This window comes from Staurois parvus, unplaced genomic scaffold (genome assembly GCF_062004578.1).
Source record: "Staurois parvus isolate SC_StPar_1 unplaced genomic scaffold, SC_StPar_1.0 ptg000172l, whole genome shotgun sequence".
Taxonomy (NCBI): domain Eukaryota; kingdom Metazoa; phylum Chordata; class Amphibia; order Anura; family Ranidae; genus Staurois; species Staurois parvus.
In genome coordinates, this window is record NW_028317968.1 from 10,732,055 (window position 1) to 10,752,864 (window position 20,810).

The 20,810-nt window shown below is 39.5% G+C and overlaps 1 protein-coding gene across 2 annotated transcripts in view; it reads right to left on the minus strand.

Moving 5' to 3' along the window:
• The window catches only part of CLTC (clathrin heavy chain), a 108,086-nt gene that overhangs the window by 36,683 nt on the left and 50,593 nt on the right, over positions 1 to 20,810 (minus strand). For both annotated transcript variants that reach the window (XM_089676662.1, XM_089676664.1), the window contains exons 3-14: positions 14,710 to 14,978; positions 13,564 to 13,725; positions 10,644 to 10,757; positions 10,308 to 10,481; positions 9,816 to 10,013; positions 9,010 to 9,210; positions 6,460 to 6,612; positions 5,559 to 5,681; positions 5,291 to 5,428; positions 4,994 to 5,158; positions 2,514 to 2,694; positions 1,358 to 1,521 (exon numbers count right to left, since the gene is read on the minus strand). In XM_089676662.1, the coding sequence (XP_089532788.1) occupies positions 1,358 to 1,521; positions 2,514 to 2,694; positions 4,994 to 5,158; positions 5,291 to 5,428; positions 5,559 to 5,681; positions 6,460 to 6,612; positions 9,010 to 9,210; positions 9,816 to 10,013; positions 10,308 to 10,481; positions 10,644 to 10,757; positions 13,564 to 13,725; positions 14,710 to 14,978 (2,042 nt within the window). The remainder of the gene's footprint in view (positions 1 to 1,357; positions 1,522 to 2,513; positions 2,695 to 4,993; positions 5,159 to 5,290; positions 5,429 to 5,558; positions 5,682 to 6,459; positions 6,613 to 9,009; positions 9,211 to 9,815; positions 10,014 to 10,307; positions 10,482 to 10,643; positions 10,758 to 13,563; positions 13,726 to 14,709; positions 14,979 to 20,810) is intronic.

The window sequence follows — 20,810 nt, forward strand, 5'->3', positions numbered from 1 at the left end:
AATGTTCCTCAATGTAAAATTACAAAGACTTTTAAATATATCATCTACAGTACATATCTTCAAAAGATTGTAAGATTCTGAAGAAATCTGTGTGCATGGGAGAAGACCAAAATGCAATATTGGATGCCTTCAGGCCCTCAGACAGCACTGCATTAAAAACAGGCATAATTTTGTGACAGACATCACTACAATATATCTGAAATACTTCCAAAAATCACTGTCTGTGAACATAGTTCACTGTGCCATCCAAAAATGCAAGGTAAAACTCTATCATACAAAGAAGAAGCCATATCTGAACATGATCCAGAAACACCACCGCCTTTCACTAGGCCAAAGCGGATTTAAAACTGTCTGCAAGGTCTTGCATATTTCAGCAGGACAATGCTCAAATACAGACTGCATCTATGACAACAGCATAGCTTCCTAGTAGTAGAGTCTGGGTACTTAACAGGCCTGTCTGCACTCCAGATCTTTCACCAACTAAAAATATTTAGTGCATATTGAAACGAAAAATAGGACAAAGATGACCTAGGACTGTTGGGCAGTTAGAATCCTATATCAGACAAAAATAGGAAAAAACATTCCTCTGCCAAACTCCAGCAACTAATCTCTTCAGTTTCCAGACATTTACAGAGTACTGTGGCAAGCAAGGCCCTGTCCCAACTTTTTTGAGACGTGTTGCTGTCATCAATTTCAAAATAACATTTCTTTCTTAAAAGGGAACATTTTCTCAGTTTAAACATTTGATATATTTTATATTGTCAATAAAATATGGATTTATAATCATTGCATTCTGATTGTGCAAAGCATTCCAACTTTTGTGGAAATGGGGTTGTACTAGATACACATTTGTTAACTATTCAACTCTTGCAGATATTCCCTGCTTTTCTCCCCATCTACCTTGGATAGCTTTGACACACTTGGTGGTCTCCCTCTCTGTGAATATAGTACTGCATTGCCACAAAAAAGGGAGGCAATGTGTTTAGCTCCCAGTACCTATACTACAGCCTAGCAAATAATAGTCTGGTCAACACAAGTACACAGCCTACAAGACCACACAATCTTGTGGCTGTATGTACATGTATAACTCTTAAAATATAAAAACACCATAGGCTGGTCTTTACGGTTTTCCCCTCATACCAATGTTTCCATAATAACTTAACGAATTCTCTGCACCATAATAATGACACCTAAACTTTGTCTGACTACTATGGCAAACCTGACCATTTTACTTTCCTGCAGATTTCAACCATGAATCCACTAAGCTTCAACCTTTATTACCATAACCTATCCCAGGAAAAGGACATACAACAAAAAATAAGTCAGAGTTTTAGTCAAACACTTTCAATATAATTACCTTCAGGAAGTTCTTAACTCTCTCTGGATCATAACAATTGCTCTCTCTGCAGATTCTCTCAACTTCTTTAATCTGTCCTGTTTTGCATGCTGCCTGAATATATTTGAAGTGAACATCAGGATCCTGACTAAAGTTGACAATGGAACCCAAGAAATAGAAAAGTCCTGGAATGGGAAAATAAGTGAATAAAAATTTAGTTTATTCAAGTAGTCATATATGATTCAACGGTAAATGCATTAAACCCAATTCTAGACAGGGCACGAGTCCCTTGACCCCTCCTCTCTAAGGTGCTCTGGCACACTTTACCTCGTCACATACAATGCAGGACTAATGGTCCTGTACTGCGTGTGATGAGGGGAGCCCACAACCCAAAGCATCAAGGTGAAAAAGGAAAACACTAGAGCAAGGAACACTAAGTATCCAGCCTCTTCCTCTACGCTCTCTAGCGTTACTAAGCATTTATCCCTTTCTTCCCGGAGTTGGGCTTTAACATCACGGCAAATACATTTGTGCCCATAAATCTCTGGCAAAATAGGCTTACAGTAGCTATAGACACAAGTATGACCTGAACCACCCCCTTACAGATGGATATGGTAAACACTTGTATGTCTCAGCACTCTGCATCCAGTTTAGACACTCTGACTATCCAATCTCATGAAAAGTAATGACAAGTAGAAATTGATTTTTGTCAGTTGACCACCATTGTTTTTCCAAGATACAATCACAACAGGGTTGTCCAGTCAGAGCAAACATTCTCTGTACAGAACAATCATGTAAAAGTTCAATCTATCAAACTCTTTTACATTTATAGGAATACAGATGAGCAATTTTTAACAACCAACACCACAACTTATGTCAACTAAAATCTATACTAAACTGTACTCTGCACATCGCTCATCTTTGAAATGCTTTACCTAATACGGCTAACTATAACAATGTTTTTTCACAATAGAGACACACGGAAATTGAGAAACAGAAAAACTAACTAGAAACCTAAAACACGGCCTTTTTAAAACATTTTATTGGACAATAAGAAAGAAAAACTACTGCGAAGCTCTTATTGTAATTACATCAGCTTTATCAGAGGATTTCTTCGAAGCTTACATCAGTTCTACATTAATATTTTATGAAATTTAATAGATTTAATTTTACATACCTTCAAAACTCTTGAAGGATTCAAAGAGTTCGATGAGTGACTGAGTAGAGAGCTGTTCATGGTACTTGGAAGCTACCTGGACACAGATCTGCAGATTTTGCCGGATATTTGCAGACAGCATTGCACGTAAGCACTCCAGAGAGTCTTCAACTGACAGGGAACCAAAATAGTTCACCAGCCACTAAAAACATAAGAAACAAGCAAGATTCATTATTGTAATGCATGGCTTGTTTGTTGGAGTTTCAGTAAAAACAAATGGCATCTTGTTTTTGACAACAGAATTAAACGTAATCGGGTAAATTGACAATCCTTTGGGTTTTCCCAGTCAGATAAACTAGTATGAAGTGAATGTAGTAAAATTACCATTGCTATGCATAATCATCACTGTCTACAACAACATTCTCAGCAGATTAAGCTAGTCATTAAACAGAAGCACTATCATGGAGGTAATTATTATGATTGGGTCTATCAAATAATAATTTGCCTTAAAGATGTACAGGTACAATCTACATGTTGTCATCCTCCTAGTTTTACTACCTAGTGAGTCTCAGACTAATAAGCATGCAGCCTGTGAAATTTGAAAATTCTCATCCTGCATAGTTTATTCTAGGCCAGCACCTCATAATGTAGTGAAACCAGAATCAGAGCCCTGAAGCCAATGACGTCAAGTCAAATGGCAGCTTCCACATTACTAACCTCACAGGTTGTACTAGAAGACTTCAACAGGCAATTCTTCTACAAAGTACAGCTACATTTATTTTCCTTATTCTTTAAAGCAGAACTAAACCCTCCTATCGTTTTCAGCCAAGGAAGCTGTTATCTTAGGCTCTTGTTGGATCTTCAAATGCCATGGTGCGGCACATGTTATCAGTTAGGACACCAGCCATTTGTTGGTTTTAAAGTTTGGTTAGAAGCACAAGCAAATGCGACAGTTACATTTCCAGCACGTGCCGGGAATGCAACTTTTTCTGAAACGGTTCATTGATGGGTTTAGTTCCGCTTAAAAACAGTTTATGAATAGAAGTTCAGGAATAGTTAAAATGATAAAAAACTGTCTAAATGTAATTTTTTTTTTACTCCAGTAGCTAAAAAACTGACACCTAAAGCTGGCCATAGATGGATCGAAATTCAATTTGACTAGATATAAAAACAGAATTTCAGGTGTTTAAAAGTTTTCATCTTCACAGACTCCATTTATGGTCCACGAAGTGTCATCCTTTGAACCTATGAGGATTCATGCGGAACAGTACTGAGGAAAGAGCTAGAACTGACAGAACAGATGCACCCTATGACTATAAATAGATAATGCACAACTATAGTAAAAAGAAAATTACAAACCTGTGACCTGTCTGCACACTTGACAAAGCATTAGTACAGATGCAAAAATATGAGGAAAGGGGAAAATACCAGTAGATCACTTCTTAGGCCTCACACGGGGGTCTGCTTAGCCCCACTAAATACTTTTTCTCCTGGCAGGAGAAAAGCTGCTTAAAAAAACATAATAAAAGCCACGTATATGTGGTTAACCACTTGCCCTCCTGAGGATATTTCCCCCCCCCCAGGCCATTTTTTTTTGCGTTACTTTGAGAATTGTGCGGTCATGCAACGCGGCACCCAAAATAAATTTAAGTCCTTTTTTCCCCACGAATTGAGCTCTCTTTTGGTGGTACTTGATTGCCTGTGCGATTTTTATTTTTTGCTATATTTAAAAAAAAAAAGACTGAATTTTGAGGGAAAAAAAAAACAGGTTTACTGTCTGCTGGGTGTGTTTTACTATGGGGCCATGTGTTTGTGCTTCACTGTAATCACACTGCTTTGCTTGTCTGTGCACAGCCACCCAAAGCAGTGTGCATGAGCCGACAGGCATGAGAACTTTTTTTTGTTTTTACAAACCGTTCTCCTCTCCATTAGAGATGCTTGGCAATCACCGTCCAGGACCCAGTGATTGACAGCCGTGGCCGCGAATGGCGGCACGGGTAGGGTGCGCGCACCCCCTACCCGGAAATGCAAAATCACATATATATATATGCACATGATTTTGCGCATCCATGCCGCCCTGTAGCCGTATATCTGCTATAGGGTGGTCGGGACGTGGTTAAGTGTTTTAAAGCATTTTATTTGCCAGAATATTAATTTAAACTATCCATTAGAAGGCATTAACGCGAGAATGCACCATGTGTGTTCTGTGTTTTTTCTGCTCAAAAACTCCTTGCGTGCTTGTTGATTTTTTTCTTCAGCCTGTAAACGTTCCTCTTCTAATACACCTGTAAATGTGCATGGACACACAGGCGGAGGTGCATTTATAAACTGAAGAGGAAAAAAAAAAAGAAAAAAAAAGGCAAATGCCTATAAAAAAAGGGCCTTTTTTTTTTTTTTTAAGACCAGTGTGCATGAGGCCTTATAGTTCAAAGGTAGTTACGGACGTTTTTATTTAAACACTTTGTTATTTTAAAAGGTGCACTGCTGCATGAAGGCCTTACCTCTGGATTAAGAAGATGAGTGTGGACAACAGCCCGCTTGATATCATACAGATCAGTGAAGTGCTCTAGAGCTCTCTGAAGCAGACCAGCCTTTTCACAGAGTTGGGCAATGTGAGCACGGTCATAGTGTGTAAACATTTGGTTGCCTAAGATAGCATCTGCAACCTAGAGTAAAACAAACACAATCATCAGCATAAACACAACCTATGCATTATAAATTGCTAAGTAAATTTATCACAGGTACTACAAATACTTTACATAAGTTAAGCTATTGTGCCAATCTCTAGATGGATATACCTGAGGAGCATGCATTAGATTCATTTCAAGTAGACGTGTTTGCAAGGGTCCTTCACTGGGACGATTGTTTTTCAGTGCGTCTAACAAAAATGCAGTGCACTGCTGAATAAGATTATACTCCATGAACACATCCACAATCTGAAAAAGAGAGAAATAAAAAAATCAGTATTCAATAACCAAGCTAGCACGTTAGTTAGCTAGCTATGATTATGTCAACATAAACCCAAGTAAACTGCAACCTCAGCAGCTTTTTGTGCATCAATTTTACCTGTGTAATATCAGCAAGAGGCTCTTCATCTTGCACCAACATTTGTGCAAACTGCTGGCCTTGGTCTGGATTGATTCTCATGACATTTCTCAACAGGAAAATCCAGTCAGGAGTGTAGCCAACCTGCAGAGAAAAAAGTACATATATAATTGATGAGGAAAGAGAACCTATTTATACTTCAATACTATACTGAGATTTTAAGGAAGCAGCATATCAGGACCTATAATTCAAAGAGGGATTTCAGTAAGGTAAGAAAACGTCCGTGAAAATAAAAGCAGCTAGACTTAAGTATTTAGGCTATTTCATCAATTTCTATGCCATTAAAAAGAAAAGATTCATAGGTATCCTGGTACTAAAACAGCATACAAAAAACAGGACATCCTGCAGAATCGGCCAAATATAGACAAGCATCAATTCTGCATAAAGAAAAGTGCTGTAGAGGTAAGAGTTATGTATGGTATATACCAGCGTTTCTCAACCTTTTCAACAGAGGAACCCTTGAAATAACTTTTCGGTCTCAGGGAACCCCGGCTAAAAATGACTATATCTAAAGCTCACGTTATATTAGTGTGATGGTCAATGGTCAGAGTGCTCCTTACGCTTGTGGTCAATGGGAAGAATTACCCCTTAACAGATAGCTTAAACGATCAATGGTGTCAGTGGGAGCTTATCTGTGAGACAGAAATTGCTCATTGCTCAAGGCAACCCTAGCAACTTCTGGAGGAACCCTGGTAAAGAAACCCTAGCATATATTCTAGACAGGGTTGTAACATCTCATTAGTGAAATGTGTGACAAACACTATTAAAGCTCTGGCTTCCACAAATTAAAAAAAAAACAAAAAAAAACACAAAAGTGTATTTAAAAAAAAAAAAAAAAAAAAAAAAAAAAAAAAAAACTCACCTTCTTAGCATACAACACAATCTTCTGAACCTGCCCAGTTTCTGCAAAGCACTGAATGACTTTGTTGGGAACATTGGCCCTCAGGTAAACACTTAAAGCTAGTGTAGGGTCCACAGATTTCACTAGATCCCCCAGTTCTTCTGAACACTCCAGCTAATCATAAGAACAAAAAAAAAATTCAAGTTATAAATCAAAATATTGTTTGAATTGATTTTCCAACTTGTATGTATTTTACATTCTAACACTGCTGCAATATTTAAATTTTAAAGCACATCATCATCTGGAAAATGACTTGCATCGCTATTTCATAGACACTAAACAACCAGGAACATGAATACAAGCTTGGAAGGTAAAATTATAAATAAGCCTGAAATTAAAAAAAACTTGTGTCCATTAGAGGTATGTAATGTCAGTTGACATCAATGGGGTAAATGGCACTCATGAAAGTCCACTATTCTGAACACGTGTAACCAATTTTAACGCTACCGAGTTGTGAACTAAAGTGACATCTATTCGGTGTCATTCACACTATACATACATATAACTGATGGAAGAGACGCACAGATTTGACTTGCATAGGCTTCATCACACCATGTGCAGAGGCGTGCATATTTATTATGTACGTCTCTGCAAGGACACAAAGAAAACAATTGTTTTCTATAGGTCTTGTTCACACCATTTTTTCTGGGCAGAGATATGCAACAAATTTTCTGTAAGGACACAATGTGATTTTTTTTTTCAGCACTACATTAAGTGCATAACATGAACCAAGTATTTTAAACTCCTGTTCCTTTCACATTGCTGCATTGGACTGCTAACATTTTCATAAACTTTAAACATCTAAAATAAAATATGCAAACCCCACTCTTCCCTAATAAACATGTTAATGTAATAAACAGCCTTAATAAAACTATTTTATTTAAAGATAAATGACAGATTTGAAATTGATTAAACTGCATTAAATAAAATTGTGGGTTTTTTTGTACGTGTGCAGTGACTGCAACTAAACATCTGAGATGTCTCACGTAAATAAAGTATTTTAAATGGCTAAATCCACCTTTTATACCATATTACATCCAAATTCTGGGTGTAACATGGCACCATGAGGTACCCTCCCCTCCAACCTCTTACAGAGTAATCCAGAGGCTGTTCTCCTCTGCAGCTGCTGTCATTTTCACAGCCACATCATTCATATACAGAGATCAAAGAAAGTACAAACTACAAATACCATCTGGGAATCATACTACTGCATTATTAGTCAATTGACACTTATTCTTGCTTTGTAACTTTGGCATAAAGCTGGAGAAAGTCTTCAGGAGCCTGTGCACTGCATCCACGGTAACAGTTGCAATGCCTTGCAAGCACAAATGCAAACAAAATAATATATGCACAATTTTTTCTCCTCTGCAAATGTTGGTGCATTTATTAATTTGAATTTGCACTGTGCAGCCAATATAAACTGTGCTTTAACCTCTTGCCCTCCAGAGGATTTACCCCCCCCCCCCCCCCCCCCCTTGACCAGGCCATTTTTTTGCGATAGAACGTTGCGTTACTTTAACTGACAAAATTGCGCCGTCATGCAATACTGCACCCAAATGAAATTCATGTTCTTTTTCCCCCCACAAATAGAGCTTTCTTTGGGTGGTATTTGATCCCTGTGTGTTTTTATTTTTTGTGCTAAATAAAAAAAAAAAAAAAAGTCAACAATTTAAAAAAAAAAAAAAAAAAAAAAAAATTTTTCTTTTTGCTATAAAACATATCCAGTAAAAAATTTTTTAAAAACAAAAATTTCTTTATAAATTTAGGCCAAAATGTATTCTGCTACATGTCTTTGCTAAAAATAAAATTCCAATACGTGTAAATTAATTGGTTTAAGTGACAGTTATAGCATCTACAAATGGCGGAATATATACTGGAATGCTTATATACTAGTAATGGCAGTAATCATCGACTTATAGCGGGAATACCGCATGCATTCTGACACTGGGTGAGAACTGCCACTGGCATCCCAATGACACGAATATAGTGATCAGTGATAATAAAAAGTACTGACACTGTACTAAGGACACTGGGCAGGAAGGGTTTAACATCTAGGGTGATCAAAGGGTTAACAGTGTGCTGTGTGTGTGTTTTACTATGGAAACATGCTGCTGTGCATAGAAATACACAGCAGCATGTTATTGCTGGCAGGAGAGAGATCTGTAGTGTTTACACACAGGTCTCTCCAGTCAGTGTTACTCGGTGATCGCCACTGGAGAATCTCCGGCTGGGACCCGGTGATAGACATCTGTAGCCGCCAATGGCGGCATGCCCCCTACCCAGAAATGCAAATCATGTGTGTTTGTGTGTGTGTGTAACATTGCGCAGCCCTGCTGCCATGTAGCAGTATTTCTACTATAGGGTAGGGGGCAAGTGGTTAAAAGTAAGCAAAGCATAATTTATACAATCAAATAAAAAAAGGAGGACTTCACAGTCTATTCATGAAAAATGATTTTGAAATTGATGGTACATAAACATTTTGTACTTGGAAGCCACTACTTTCACAAATACCTTGTCTTCCTTCAGCCATTTTTCCAGAAGCTGCTTGCGACCTTGCTGGAGTACAGGTCTACATAACTCCAGAGACTCGTATTTATTGAGCTGGCCCTGATCCAAGAGAATGCCAAAGTACTGCAGGAGCGGTGAGGTCTGACCGGGCTGAGCAGGAACACTCTGAAATCGGCGTATTGTGTCTGGTGTGCGAAGAATACCCTAAAATAAAAGGAGAAAAATGATTACAAAAAAAAAAATTTAAGCAGAGTCATATTTTAAATCAATTTAATAGCCAACCAGCTCTGCTCTACCTGCAACTAGATTACCACTCTTACTTTTTGTACAGCATCCTTGAAAATGTAAAAGTAAAATTGTTAATGAGAACAGGTCAAGATTTCCATAGCACTTGAATAAAAGAAATTCCAGTAATTGTTTTTGGATGTATTATTGCTTGCAGATCACTGGTGCCATGCAGGTCTCCTGCAGATCTGTCAGTATATCTGCTTACCCATATCGGATGTACAAGCAAGCAGATATACTGACAGGAAGATTCAATTAACTACCACGGCTCCACAGCACTCCACTTCATTGAAAACTTTAATCCTACTACCGCCAAGGCTATTGGGACTTGCAATTCATTCATGGAAGTCTGTGAATGCATGACACTGCCATGTGGGTGCAGCCCCACATGGCCACGCGGTTTTCAAATCTGAAAGCAGCATTGGGAACATGTTCCACCCTAAAAACATGTTCCCAAAAGTGAGCTTATCCTTTAATCTGTCTCTGCAACCAATAACACATTAAGGCAAACAAGAGATTATTACCTTTGGTGCATTTGCAGCCACCTTTGCTGCTTCTGAATAATTTCCTTGTGCAAACAGAGCATTAAATTTGCGAGCAAATAGTTCCTCAGCACCAGCCAGATTGTTGCGGACAGCCATACGCAGAGCTAGGTCAGGGTTCTGAAGAACATTGGTGATGTAAGGTATAATATTTTCTTCTTCTACGCAAACAGAAAGCACCTGAAAAGAGTAAATACATAACTATAAAAAACATGAATTTGAAAAACACAAAACTCGACTACAGAGGAGTAACCACTACAATGCAAGCATCATCCTTAATAAAAACAAACCCTGCCTCACATCTTAAGGAGACCGGGATGCAGCATTGCCCTGAACAGGTCTTGCCTTGGGCTTTTTGGAGGGAGAAATCCAACAAAATAACAGTTCAAGCCTAAAACAATATGTGGACATAATTACTGTGTTTGATACAAAAATGATACTTTATAATTAACTAAGATTAAACAACTATGTTACCTGGCCCTTTCTGTTCACGCCAATAATTCCTGCAGTGGCTTCATGGGGTGCGGTGACAAATATGGTCTCACCACTGATTCTGTTCATATAGATGCAGGTACCAGTTTCAAGGTCATAAAGGTGAATGTATCCGTATTTTGTAATCAAGAAGACAACATCATGTTTCCCACTGATCTGTAACATTGAACATATGCACAGAGTTATTACTGTTGAAAATTAAAGCCTATTTTATCATTACTATTAAGCGACAAAAAAAAAAAAAAAAAAAAAAAAAAACACAAACTTTATATATAAGTGGTTTACGATTAGATGGCTATTGTGGAGGAATTAACATACCTGCATTGCAACAGGAAAGTCATTCTGGGCTTCTGGAGGAAAGAAAACATCTACAGCTTTCTTTGGGAAAGGCTGGTTTCCAGTAGGTGGTGTTCCAACTTCAATAATATGCAACTGCAAATAAAGAAATGAAAATATGCAACTGCAAATAAAATATGTAAAGTGTAATTCCCTTTGTTGAAGGGAAAAATAAGCAACATATATTTCTAGGTCTGTAATTTTCACTGCACATGCTTGCTGGAGGAGAGGAGATAAGGGAGCTAGAGAGCAGGAAGTCCTGGGAGGTGAACAATTTAAATATTTGGGAAGTTGGTGGTGTGGCTGAAGGCAGAGTTGTAGATGGCTTTGTATGTTGTTGTTAGTATTTTTAATTTTAAACATTGGGTACACAGAAGTCAGTGGAGGGGGATTGGCTGAGAAGGGCCACAGCCACTCACTGGTTGGCAGGATGGATAAGTCTAGCAGCACCATACACGAAAAATCGAAGACAGGATTGCCTATGTAAAAATAGGCAAAGGAGCTGCAATAGTTGGAGGCAAGAGATAATTGGAGTGCAATAATAGCTTTCAAAACACAAATGCTCTTTATGTTTCCTTAGTTACAAAAAACATTTAAATTTATCATTTTAGAAATTCAGACAGATGAAGACAAAAGTTAAATTCTTAATATTGAGTCTTTAATTAGTATAATGTACAATTTTCCCTTTCCTCGATCTCCGCGTAAAATTTATGCTTTGGTAGCCAACAGAATTGTTGTACCAACTCTTTAGTTTGTGTAATCATAATGATGCCAAGGTTGCAGGTTCTATCCCTCGGATAACATTTTCCCAAGTCATACTTGCTCCTTACTGTGTAAGAAACAGGGCATTACATTTCAAGCATTATGACACCTGTAAAAGGGAAAAAAAAAATGTTCCAACTTGCAAAAGCATTTAAGTATGCTTAATGCTTGGAGCTTCCAAGTATTTTTTGGATGGAACAAATAGGAATTAGAACCCCTGTCAGGTTTTTATTGCGGTCTGTTCCCCCATTAAGGATAGTCACTCTCTCTATTTGTCCTGTTTACCATTATCATCGAAAGTGAAAGTATAGAAAATCCCAAATTTTGGGATAATAAGAGGGGAAAACTTCCAATGGGGACATTAGGTCTAGTTACCTGTTGGTCCCCAAGAGATCCCTTTAATTTGCAGGGATTTCCTCTCTAACCTGTTGGACTATGGGACAGGAAGTGAAGAGAAATCTCCAACATGGGACTTGGCAAAAAAAAAAAAAAAAAAATCTGCCAAGATTTATAATCCACCCTTGCTTTATCCAAAATAAAAAAAAAAAAAAAAAAAAAAAGTTTTGTCTATAGTTCTTTCAGGTTTTATCCAGACACACATTGTTGGATCCTGTGTAAATCTAACAAGCAGACTCCTGCCTGTCAGGTGGAAGCATTCAGGTGGCTGTGCTGACGCCCAATTGCCTGCTCACACCCTCCATAACGTCTCCCCCCACCCATGTATCCCTTGTTGCCGATTTGCTGACCCGGAAAACGACATGTTTGACATCACTTCCCAGTCCCCATATCAGTTTCCCCGGCCAGTATGACCAGGAAAGAACATACTGCAATGCGATCTGCACTGTATTACATTCAGTGAAGCACAGAGGAGACATTCAGGGTCTTTTAGACCTTGGATGGCTCATTAAAGAGAACCTGTCAAAAAAAAAAAAAAAATCACCACATTAGGGAATTGTTGTCCCTTATGTGATCCAAAAAAAAAAAAACCGGAATTTTAAATAATTAAAACTTGCACCCAAGCACATAAAATCACCCCCCCCCCAATTTTTGATGCCCCTCCCCCCCAACCCTCACATAAAAGCACATCCAAAGTAAATGCACACATTGGGGTTGCCTACGCATGAAAACAATTGCAATACACATGTTACATGTTACCACACACTCCAGAATGAAAGCAATTTGGAATACTAAACTGATGACCTACAGGGGGCCACACAGCTGCTGATTGATTTGGGCTTCTTAATGTAGTTACACCAAGTCTCTGAGCTTGAAAATATACTCTTGCAACCACAGCATTCCAAACTTATTTCCATGTATTACATTTGCCTGCTTCATTCCAGGACTAATCGTCTTAACCAGACCAAAACCAGTTGGAGGAGGGATGTGCCTGATTTGACAGTAAGTGTGGCAGGAAGTTTTAACTTTACAACCTCCTATGGTTATCTCGAGAGAGTTACACAAACAAAATTCCTAAAATTGCTCATATTATACTCTGTATATTCTTTGTAAGATGGGTAGACTTCCTTCTCCCACTTGTACCAAATGCTCTGGGGCAGTAGGGTAATTTTACCATATGGTCTGGGAATGCCCACCTATACGTGTCACTATTTATACCAGTACGATTCTTCAGCTCCCTACTATATGTAGTCTTTTACATTGCTTATTAGGCTATGTGGAAAATGACGCACTCCCCAATGGGACGAAAACACTTCTATGCCTACTATTTTTCTATGCTAAGAAATCTGGACCTGGGATGTTGATATCTGGCCCTTTTAGTTCACTACTGTACTATTATGTATGGACATAATGCGGTCTGTTTCTGCTCTGAAAATTTGTCTGGTGTCTTTTGGTTTACTTTTATGGTATGTTTAAAACAAAAGAAAAAAAAATTGCCTGTCTATCTAGCCAGTAAATAACAAAAAACTAAAACAGATGTTATAGGCTACTGTTTTGCCAGTGATCTGAGCTCCCGGGGAGGCAGTAGGCATGGTTGCGATAGCAAACAGTATAGCTGAAAGAAGACAGTAAAGTACAGCAAACATACAGGAGCCCAGAAAGACTCTAGGAGTGAAAACTCTTACTCCGACCCAGTGATTTTTTTTTTTCCGACAGTAAATTAAAACTACATGGGCAATTTTACCTTTCCGCCTGCTTGTCCTCTAACTGCAAAGCAAAACAGGGTAGACTCTTCAGCATTTCCTTCCATTTTGAATTGAGCAAAACTGGCTGCATGCCCCTCAATCGGTTGAGACACTTTCCTGTCAACAGAGTACAGCTGCATAGCTCCAACAACCCGATTTTGCTGCACAAGGAGAAACAAGTGCTCAAGTTAATAGTTATTGAACAACAATTAGCCACATAGGTGCTCTACAAGTGAGATAGCGTTGCCCCCTACATAAAGAATACATTTCAATTATGCATAAAAATAATTTAGGCATTTTATATAAATTTTAGATGTTTTAAAAGATAGAAAAAAAAAGGGATGGATTTTCTTGCAATTTATGGTTCTTTTCTCCCATTTTGTTCATATGCGTTTTGTACAGGGATAGGCTATACATTTCATTTGCAGGTAGTTTATTGATGACATTCATTTAATACACAGTGTAGACAAAATATAGATACATAACCCAGGGGCTGAAGGGGGGCTGCATGCAGGTTTCTCATCTTAATGCATAGAATTCATCAAGGTAAAACAAAAACCTTATGCCTTTTAGAACTGCTTTAATTCTACATCTGATGTAAAGAGCATGGATAAATACTGGAAACAGTAGTAGAGAGCTGATATAAATCCATAAATCTGAGAACAGATCTTAACAGTATATCTTAAAAACAAAACAAAAACACACAGTCAAGCAAGAGATCCCTGTGTATTAATGCATGTTCTAACTGCTTAAGTTCTCTGTTGTATGTTTAGTAGATCCATAGGATTTCAAAAAACTATGCCTCAGTTAACTGTGAATATTTTATAAATTTAGGTTGAAGCATCCAGACATACTTCTTACTGGAAACAATAGCAAACTGAATTTGTATTAACTTGCTCACAAGAATGGATGTGTCAAACACCCACATCCCTCCCTGTGTCAGAGGATGAGTCATTCTGACAGCCATGCTGTGAAGGGAGGCAGCATTTATGTAAGAAAGGGAGCATGTGGCCCCTATTTTACAAGACTTTCTGCATGGTTCTGTATACATGTATTGTCTGATCATTTAGAATATTCATCACAAAATACTTCACCAAAAGTAGACCCAAAAACAATTGTTCCACCTTCACAGAGACATCTCTCACCTGAGCAGAAATTCCTGTTAGAAGCAGCCACTTCTGCTTGGCATCTGTTCGGTAATTAATAATCTGGCATCCTGCCAGGCTGGAATGCCGGTCAAACATCTTCACTGGCTGCGACTCTCCCTCCATGCTCCAATGATACACAGCATTGTCGGTTACTAAAGCAACAGTGTTCAAAGAGATCCACTTCCAAAAGGTGACATCATCAGTCATGGTATGAGCCTTCATTTTGCTTTTCATTTCAATGTTAAAGATCTGAAGGGTTTTCCCGGCTGCAAACAAAACACGGGCCAATGATTTTCTTTTCTTCCCCAGCTTTTACAACAAATGCCATGTTACAGTATGCATACAGTCACAGCATTTTGTAAATGCTAAAAGATCAACAAAAATAAAATGTGATCATTAGGACATTTATGTGCACAAAAACACCTAAGAGGGTTGTTCTGAATCTGTGTATATAGATGGGAAAGCTTCAGAAAATTTTGCTTTTTTGTGTGCAAAGGCTTTTGATTTTAAATGAAAAACAGAGAAAGGTGTAGGATGCATACTTCCAAAAATGCTAGTTATCTGGCTCTCTATAGCATCAATACTTTCAGTGACAGGCTCAGAACAAGTATAAGAAGAAAGTCAGAGCAAATCAGAGCTCCTGATTTGCATACCTTCATGCAGTATTGAAACCATGGAAGCCAGGAAACTAGCATACTTGGAACAGATCAGTTATGGCAGCCTACTTAAAAAAAAAAAAAAAAAAAAAAAAAAGAGGGCGAACCACCATTACACACGATATCTCATGGTAGCATCTTGTCCATTTAAAAGTGCATCAAAGACCAAGGCCCTTTTCACATGAAGGGTCCAATTAGGTCCGCCTGTCAGTTTTTCAGGCAGACCTGATAGGGTGGTCTATTCACCCCTATGGACCATTGGGTGTAAACGGACTTGTGTGCGTTTACAACCGCCTACCTCCAATCCAATACGGTCCAGTCTAGGCGTATCAGAGGGCAGCCGGAGTAAACAGTCAATGGAATCTGTTAACACTCGGCTGCCTATAAGCAGTGCAGAGCTTGACAAATTTGCTTTGAATCTAGGAGCCTCTTAAAAAAAAAAAAAAAAAAAAAGTTTTAACAAAGCTTTTTTCAATGACAAAACCCCTTTTATGTAGCCTTGATGTGTATCTTTACAGATGCACAACACAGGGTACTCCCCTCTGCCATTAGAAGATCGCACTCTCTAATTCTAACACCATGAAGACATTCTTTCCAGTTTCTACAGTGCCCAGGTCAATGACATGACAATGGGGTAGATAGAGTACTACACACCTGCAGCATCTGAATCCAAGAGAGATGTTACTGCATTCCAGCCACTGATTTCCACTCTCTTTCTCTGAAGCTCTCGGATTTAAAAGCTGCACACGTGCTGTGCACCATCTACCCCAGTGCCATGATGTGTAGCTCATCACCTGAAATCTGGGGATAAATCATAAAGAACAAATTTGCTCCTTCATGTATGGAAGCTGCCATTGCTGAGCACATTTTGAAAATGCTAGTTGCTAGGCTTCCTGTGCCTTGAACACACAGTGAAGGCAGTCTGGCTCCTAGGGATCACCCTGAATGACAGAAGCAGTAATAGCAGCTTCCATGTTTCCGTACAGCAGGCCTCCTGTAGTAGGAGTTGAGTGAAGTTGATGCCATATGAACAGGCTGGCTGTGTGCAGTGTGTGCCCAGGCCAGACATGCTGGTAGGCAGGGGATTACCACCTCACATTCCTCCCGGCTCAGCCTCTCCTCCAGCCACCGGAGCAGGGAACTCTGGTGTCAGGAACTACTGACTCCAGAGCCCCCATGCCCCTGAGCCAGGTATGTTGCAGCAATACCTTGGGGAGAGGGCGGTAGCAGCAGCAGGGATGATGGGCCGCCGGGGATCCCCAGATGGTTTGGACTCTGCTGGTCACTAGCTCCTCCTGCTGTGTCATCTTCATCCCCAATGACGCCAGTGCCCAGCAGTGCGCTCGTGTCCGGAGGGCCTACGAGGCCTGGGCTGTCTCCACTCTTCTGGCCAAGACCCGCCCCACAGCTCTCTCTCTGTAATGGCAGCTGAGGCACGTCACTGACAAAAGCCCCAGGTGCCAGGACGCAATTTCTAGTTGCAACGGCGATCTGGCACCTGTTGAGCAATGGAGCAGAGGATCAGTTAACAGAACCCCTGCTGATCAAAACTGAGTCAGCGCCATGTGAAAGGGACCTAATAAATAAATGCAATATTTTTTTACATAGGAGCCCGAAAAGCACTGCAACCACAGAGCCACTCCATTCAGCAGGGGACCTGTGATCCCCTGCTAAATCATAGCTGAATGGGACAGCTGTCAGTTGTATTTACAGTTCAGTTTGTCTGCATTTACACAGTGGACATGGGCGGACCTGTGATAGCTCTCTGGGCAGCTAGATGTAAATGGACTGGAGTCCATTTACATCAGGCTACCTCCGGAACCATCATGTTTTGGTCTGGGAAAAATGGAAAAGGAATGCATTCTTTTCAATCAAGAGAGATTACCATGATGGAAGAGATGTGCTTCTTCACTTTAAAAGCCCGTTCACACAGGAATGCGGTGCGGGAGACTCACTTGCCATGCTGATTTCCAGTAATGTATTCCAATCACACTACCCTTGCGATCTGCAGCAGGTGTCAGTGCAAAGGTAATAACACCCTAAGCGCAGGTTGCAAATATAGTGCGTTGCCCACACCGGATTGCATAGCACAAAAATTACCATGCGATCCGGTTGCAGTGCGTTTCCAAAAGCAGTGCATACATTACTATGTACAATACAATACTATTTCAGCCTATGTGTATAGAAAACCCTCAGCGCAATGGACCTCCTAATGAACTTGTTCGGCTAGCATATATCGTGTTCCCACGTGTAAAGCATAAATAAATGAAGAAATGAAGCGCAACAGTGTACGTCATCGGCGTACCCTACGCGTTACGGCACTTCATCAGGACGTGATGTATTGCGTAGGGTACACAGATGACATCAGGCCGCAAACCAGAAGTGCGCGTGCCGCCATTTTTTGAAAAGGGATTTCTGCACACTTCTTACAGCAAACACTGTATAGTGAGTTTTTAACCCTGTAGTGTCACAGGATGACATTTTAACGTGAGTTTGACTAGATTGTTTTAAATAAAGGCAGTTTTGAGTGGCAATACTACACTATATTGAGCATTTTTTTTTCACATGGATGTGGAGCGATCTGGAGATGTTTAAAAGTGCTGGTGAAGAGCTGTGTACCAGTATATCCTCTCGGGTTAAAGGGAAAAGCACAGTTTGACCTGTCATTCCTGGTCAAACTTGGAGGTGAGCACAATAGTGTTGGAAGTGAATGAGCACTACGGGGTGCCACAGGAGCACTGTACACGTTTACACAGTAGTGTGTTACACTGGTCTACTTGAAGTACAGCAGATTTAAAAGGGACGGCGTTCCATTTTTTGAGACCATATTCAGATGACACTTGCAGTTGGTGTTTTTGGATCACGATTTATAGGATACATACCACACGTCCACGTGTTGATATTCAAGATTTAAAAAGGGACAGTTCACTATTAAGGACATTTTTTATTCGGTATTTGTGTGCACAATTAATTTATAGCACCGGTTATGTGCAGTTTATGGGACCTATATGTATGCATTGGTAAGACATCTGGTATAGCACACACTGATTTTCACAAGCAGTGTCTTCTGTTTTCACTACTTATATATGCACGTATTATATTGGTAGCACCATATTTGTAGATATACTGTTGCACTGCATTGCTTCATTTATTTACTATTTCAGCCCATTCAAGATGAAAGTCACAGAACTACATGTGAATTGCACAGGAACTGGACAGTGCTACTATGCAATTCACATGCAGTTCCAAGTGTGAATGGGCCCTAAGAGTGGGTTTACTCCGGACCGCTGAGATTTTGGTGCAACGTGGTTTACCTGCATTTTACACACGGTTTGTGGTGCGACTTCTGTTAGACTGTGGGTTTTCATAAAAGCGTTTCAAAGTCCTGCATGCTGCACCTTTGATGCACTTTCAGAAAACACACAGGACTGCAGAGTGTTGGTGTGAACCCATACTTAGGCTACATTTGCATGATTACAAAAATGAGTCCTGCAACAACTGCATGTGTAAATTGCTGGCTGTGTGAATGGCCAAAAATAGCTGTGGCTACCAAATATCTTTTAATAAAGTGTACAGGGTCAGCGGCTACAGCTATCTGCTCACAGGTGGCAAAAACAGCAGCAGGAAATCAGAAGATTCCTGCTGCTGCCATTTGCGCTGTGGCTAGTTGCTCCATGCAAATATAGCCCTACACTCACACATTTATGATGGAACACAGAAAAATGGCAAGGTTAACACTGGATTCTGTGTGACCCAGTACAAGAAGTTGCTTGTCCCTTAGGTAAATAGGCAAAGCTTAGGTGAATTAATGCATAGACATGGGGGATGTGATCAAACTTGACACTACAAACTGCAGCCACAACATAGGAGTCCATGATTACAAGATAAGGCAAGCAATGACAGGGATTAGAACTACACTAACACCTTAGCAAAAAATATTTGAAAGTGTACAACTCATTAAACAGTTGTCCCTATTGGCAGATCTCTACTCCACGCCTGTTCTGGTGGCAACCCAAAATTTTGGTTTTACCCTTCCTTTCATTAATAGTGACGTTGGTGATCAGAACAATTAGAGTGAATCTTCCTAAACAGGGACCAAGACATCAGTAAAAACCTGACAGCAGTTCTAACCCCTCAACACTTTTCAAACCTAAAATAAATTTTAAAAATGCCTTTACTTTTACTTTAAGCAGCAGTAAACCATAAAAGGTACAGTTACCTCCCTGCTGCTCTTTGCATGAAACACTTCAGCTAACTCTCCATTCTACCCAGTGTTTTTATGTTGCCTGAAGGAATATGGTTCCTGAGCAGGATTCTGTTTGAATTGAAGCAATCATCCCCATAAAAGTCTATGGGGCCAACTAATTCAATTCATAGAAAGCAAAAGGAGAATGCGGTAACATAAATCCTATGGGCAGCATGTGAACTGGGGGGAGTGGGGAGATTAAGCAGCAGCAGTGATCCAGCAAAGAACAGAAAAGAATTAAGTGACAAATTGGCCATCCCTGTTAGAATCAGATTAAATCTCTGCACAGTCTGCCGCGTTTGTAGCCAGACAGGCATTTACACTGCATTGCAGTTGGTACATTAAGATTGTACAGTCAGGCTCAAATGTGTATGATTAGCCTTTTAGTTTACACCAACCTCCCCAAACTCTTTTTAACCCTTTGTAAATGTGGTCTGCATGGTGCAATGTACTTTTTCAGATATGCAACTGGTGAGATCCTTGCTGACGGGGCCATCAAACCAAATACTGGGCTGAGTTAACATCTGTCAACCCAATTCAAAAATGCAAAATCTCCACACACAAAATTCTAGGTCTGAAAGAGCTATCCTCTTGATGTTTGACACAGGAAAATGTTGAAGACTAAAGACAAAGCAAATGAAACACTGGCTCAACAGTGATGAATGACAATTTGTACAGGGTTGAGGGACCGCCGTGTGCCTGTTCATACATACATAGGCTAACAGGATCCACGTGGCATGATCTGTTATTTATCTTAGTGTCACTGCGGGGGCCTGATTTGTGGGGATGAAAAATACCGTTAAAAGAACTCCAGTCTAACCTTTTTTTTTTTGGTAACCCTAAGCTTTTAATAGATTTGCATTCAGTTGAATTTTCCATGCTCTAAAAAGGTCAAATTGAGAAAACACAAAAATCTAAGTTTACCATTACCTGTGTGAACACATACAAATATTTAAAATGTGCTAACCTGGCTGTTCCTGCTGAATGCAACATAAAAAAAAACTATACATGCAGTGGATATAAAAAGTCTACACACCCCTGTAAAAATGTCAGGTTTCTGTGATGTAAAAAATGAGACAAAGAAATCATTTCAGAACTTTCTCCACCTTTAATGTGACCTATAAACTATACAACTCAATTGAAAAACAAACTGAAATCTTTTTTTTTCGGGGGGGACGGACGGACATAAAAAAACT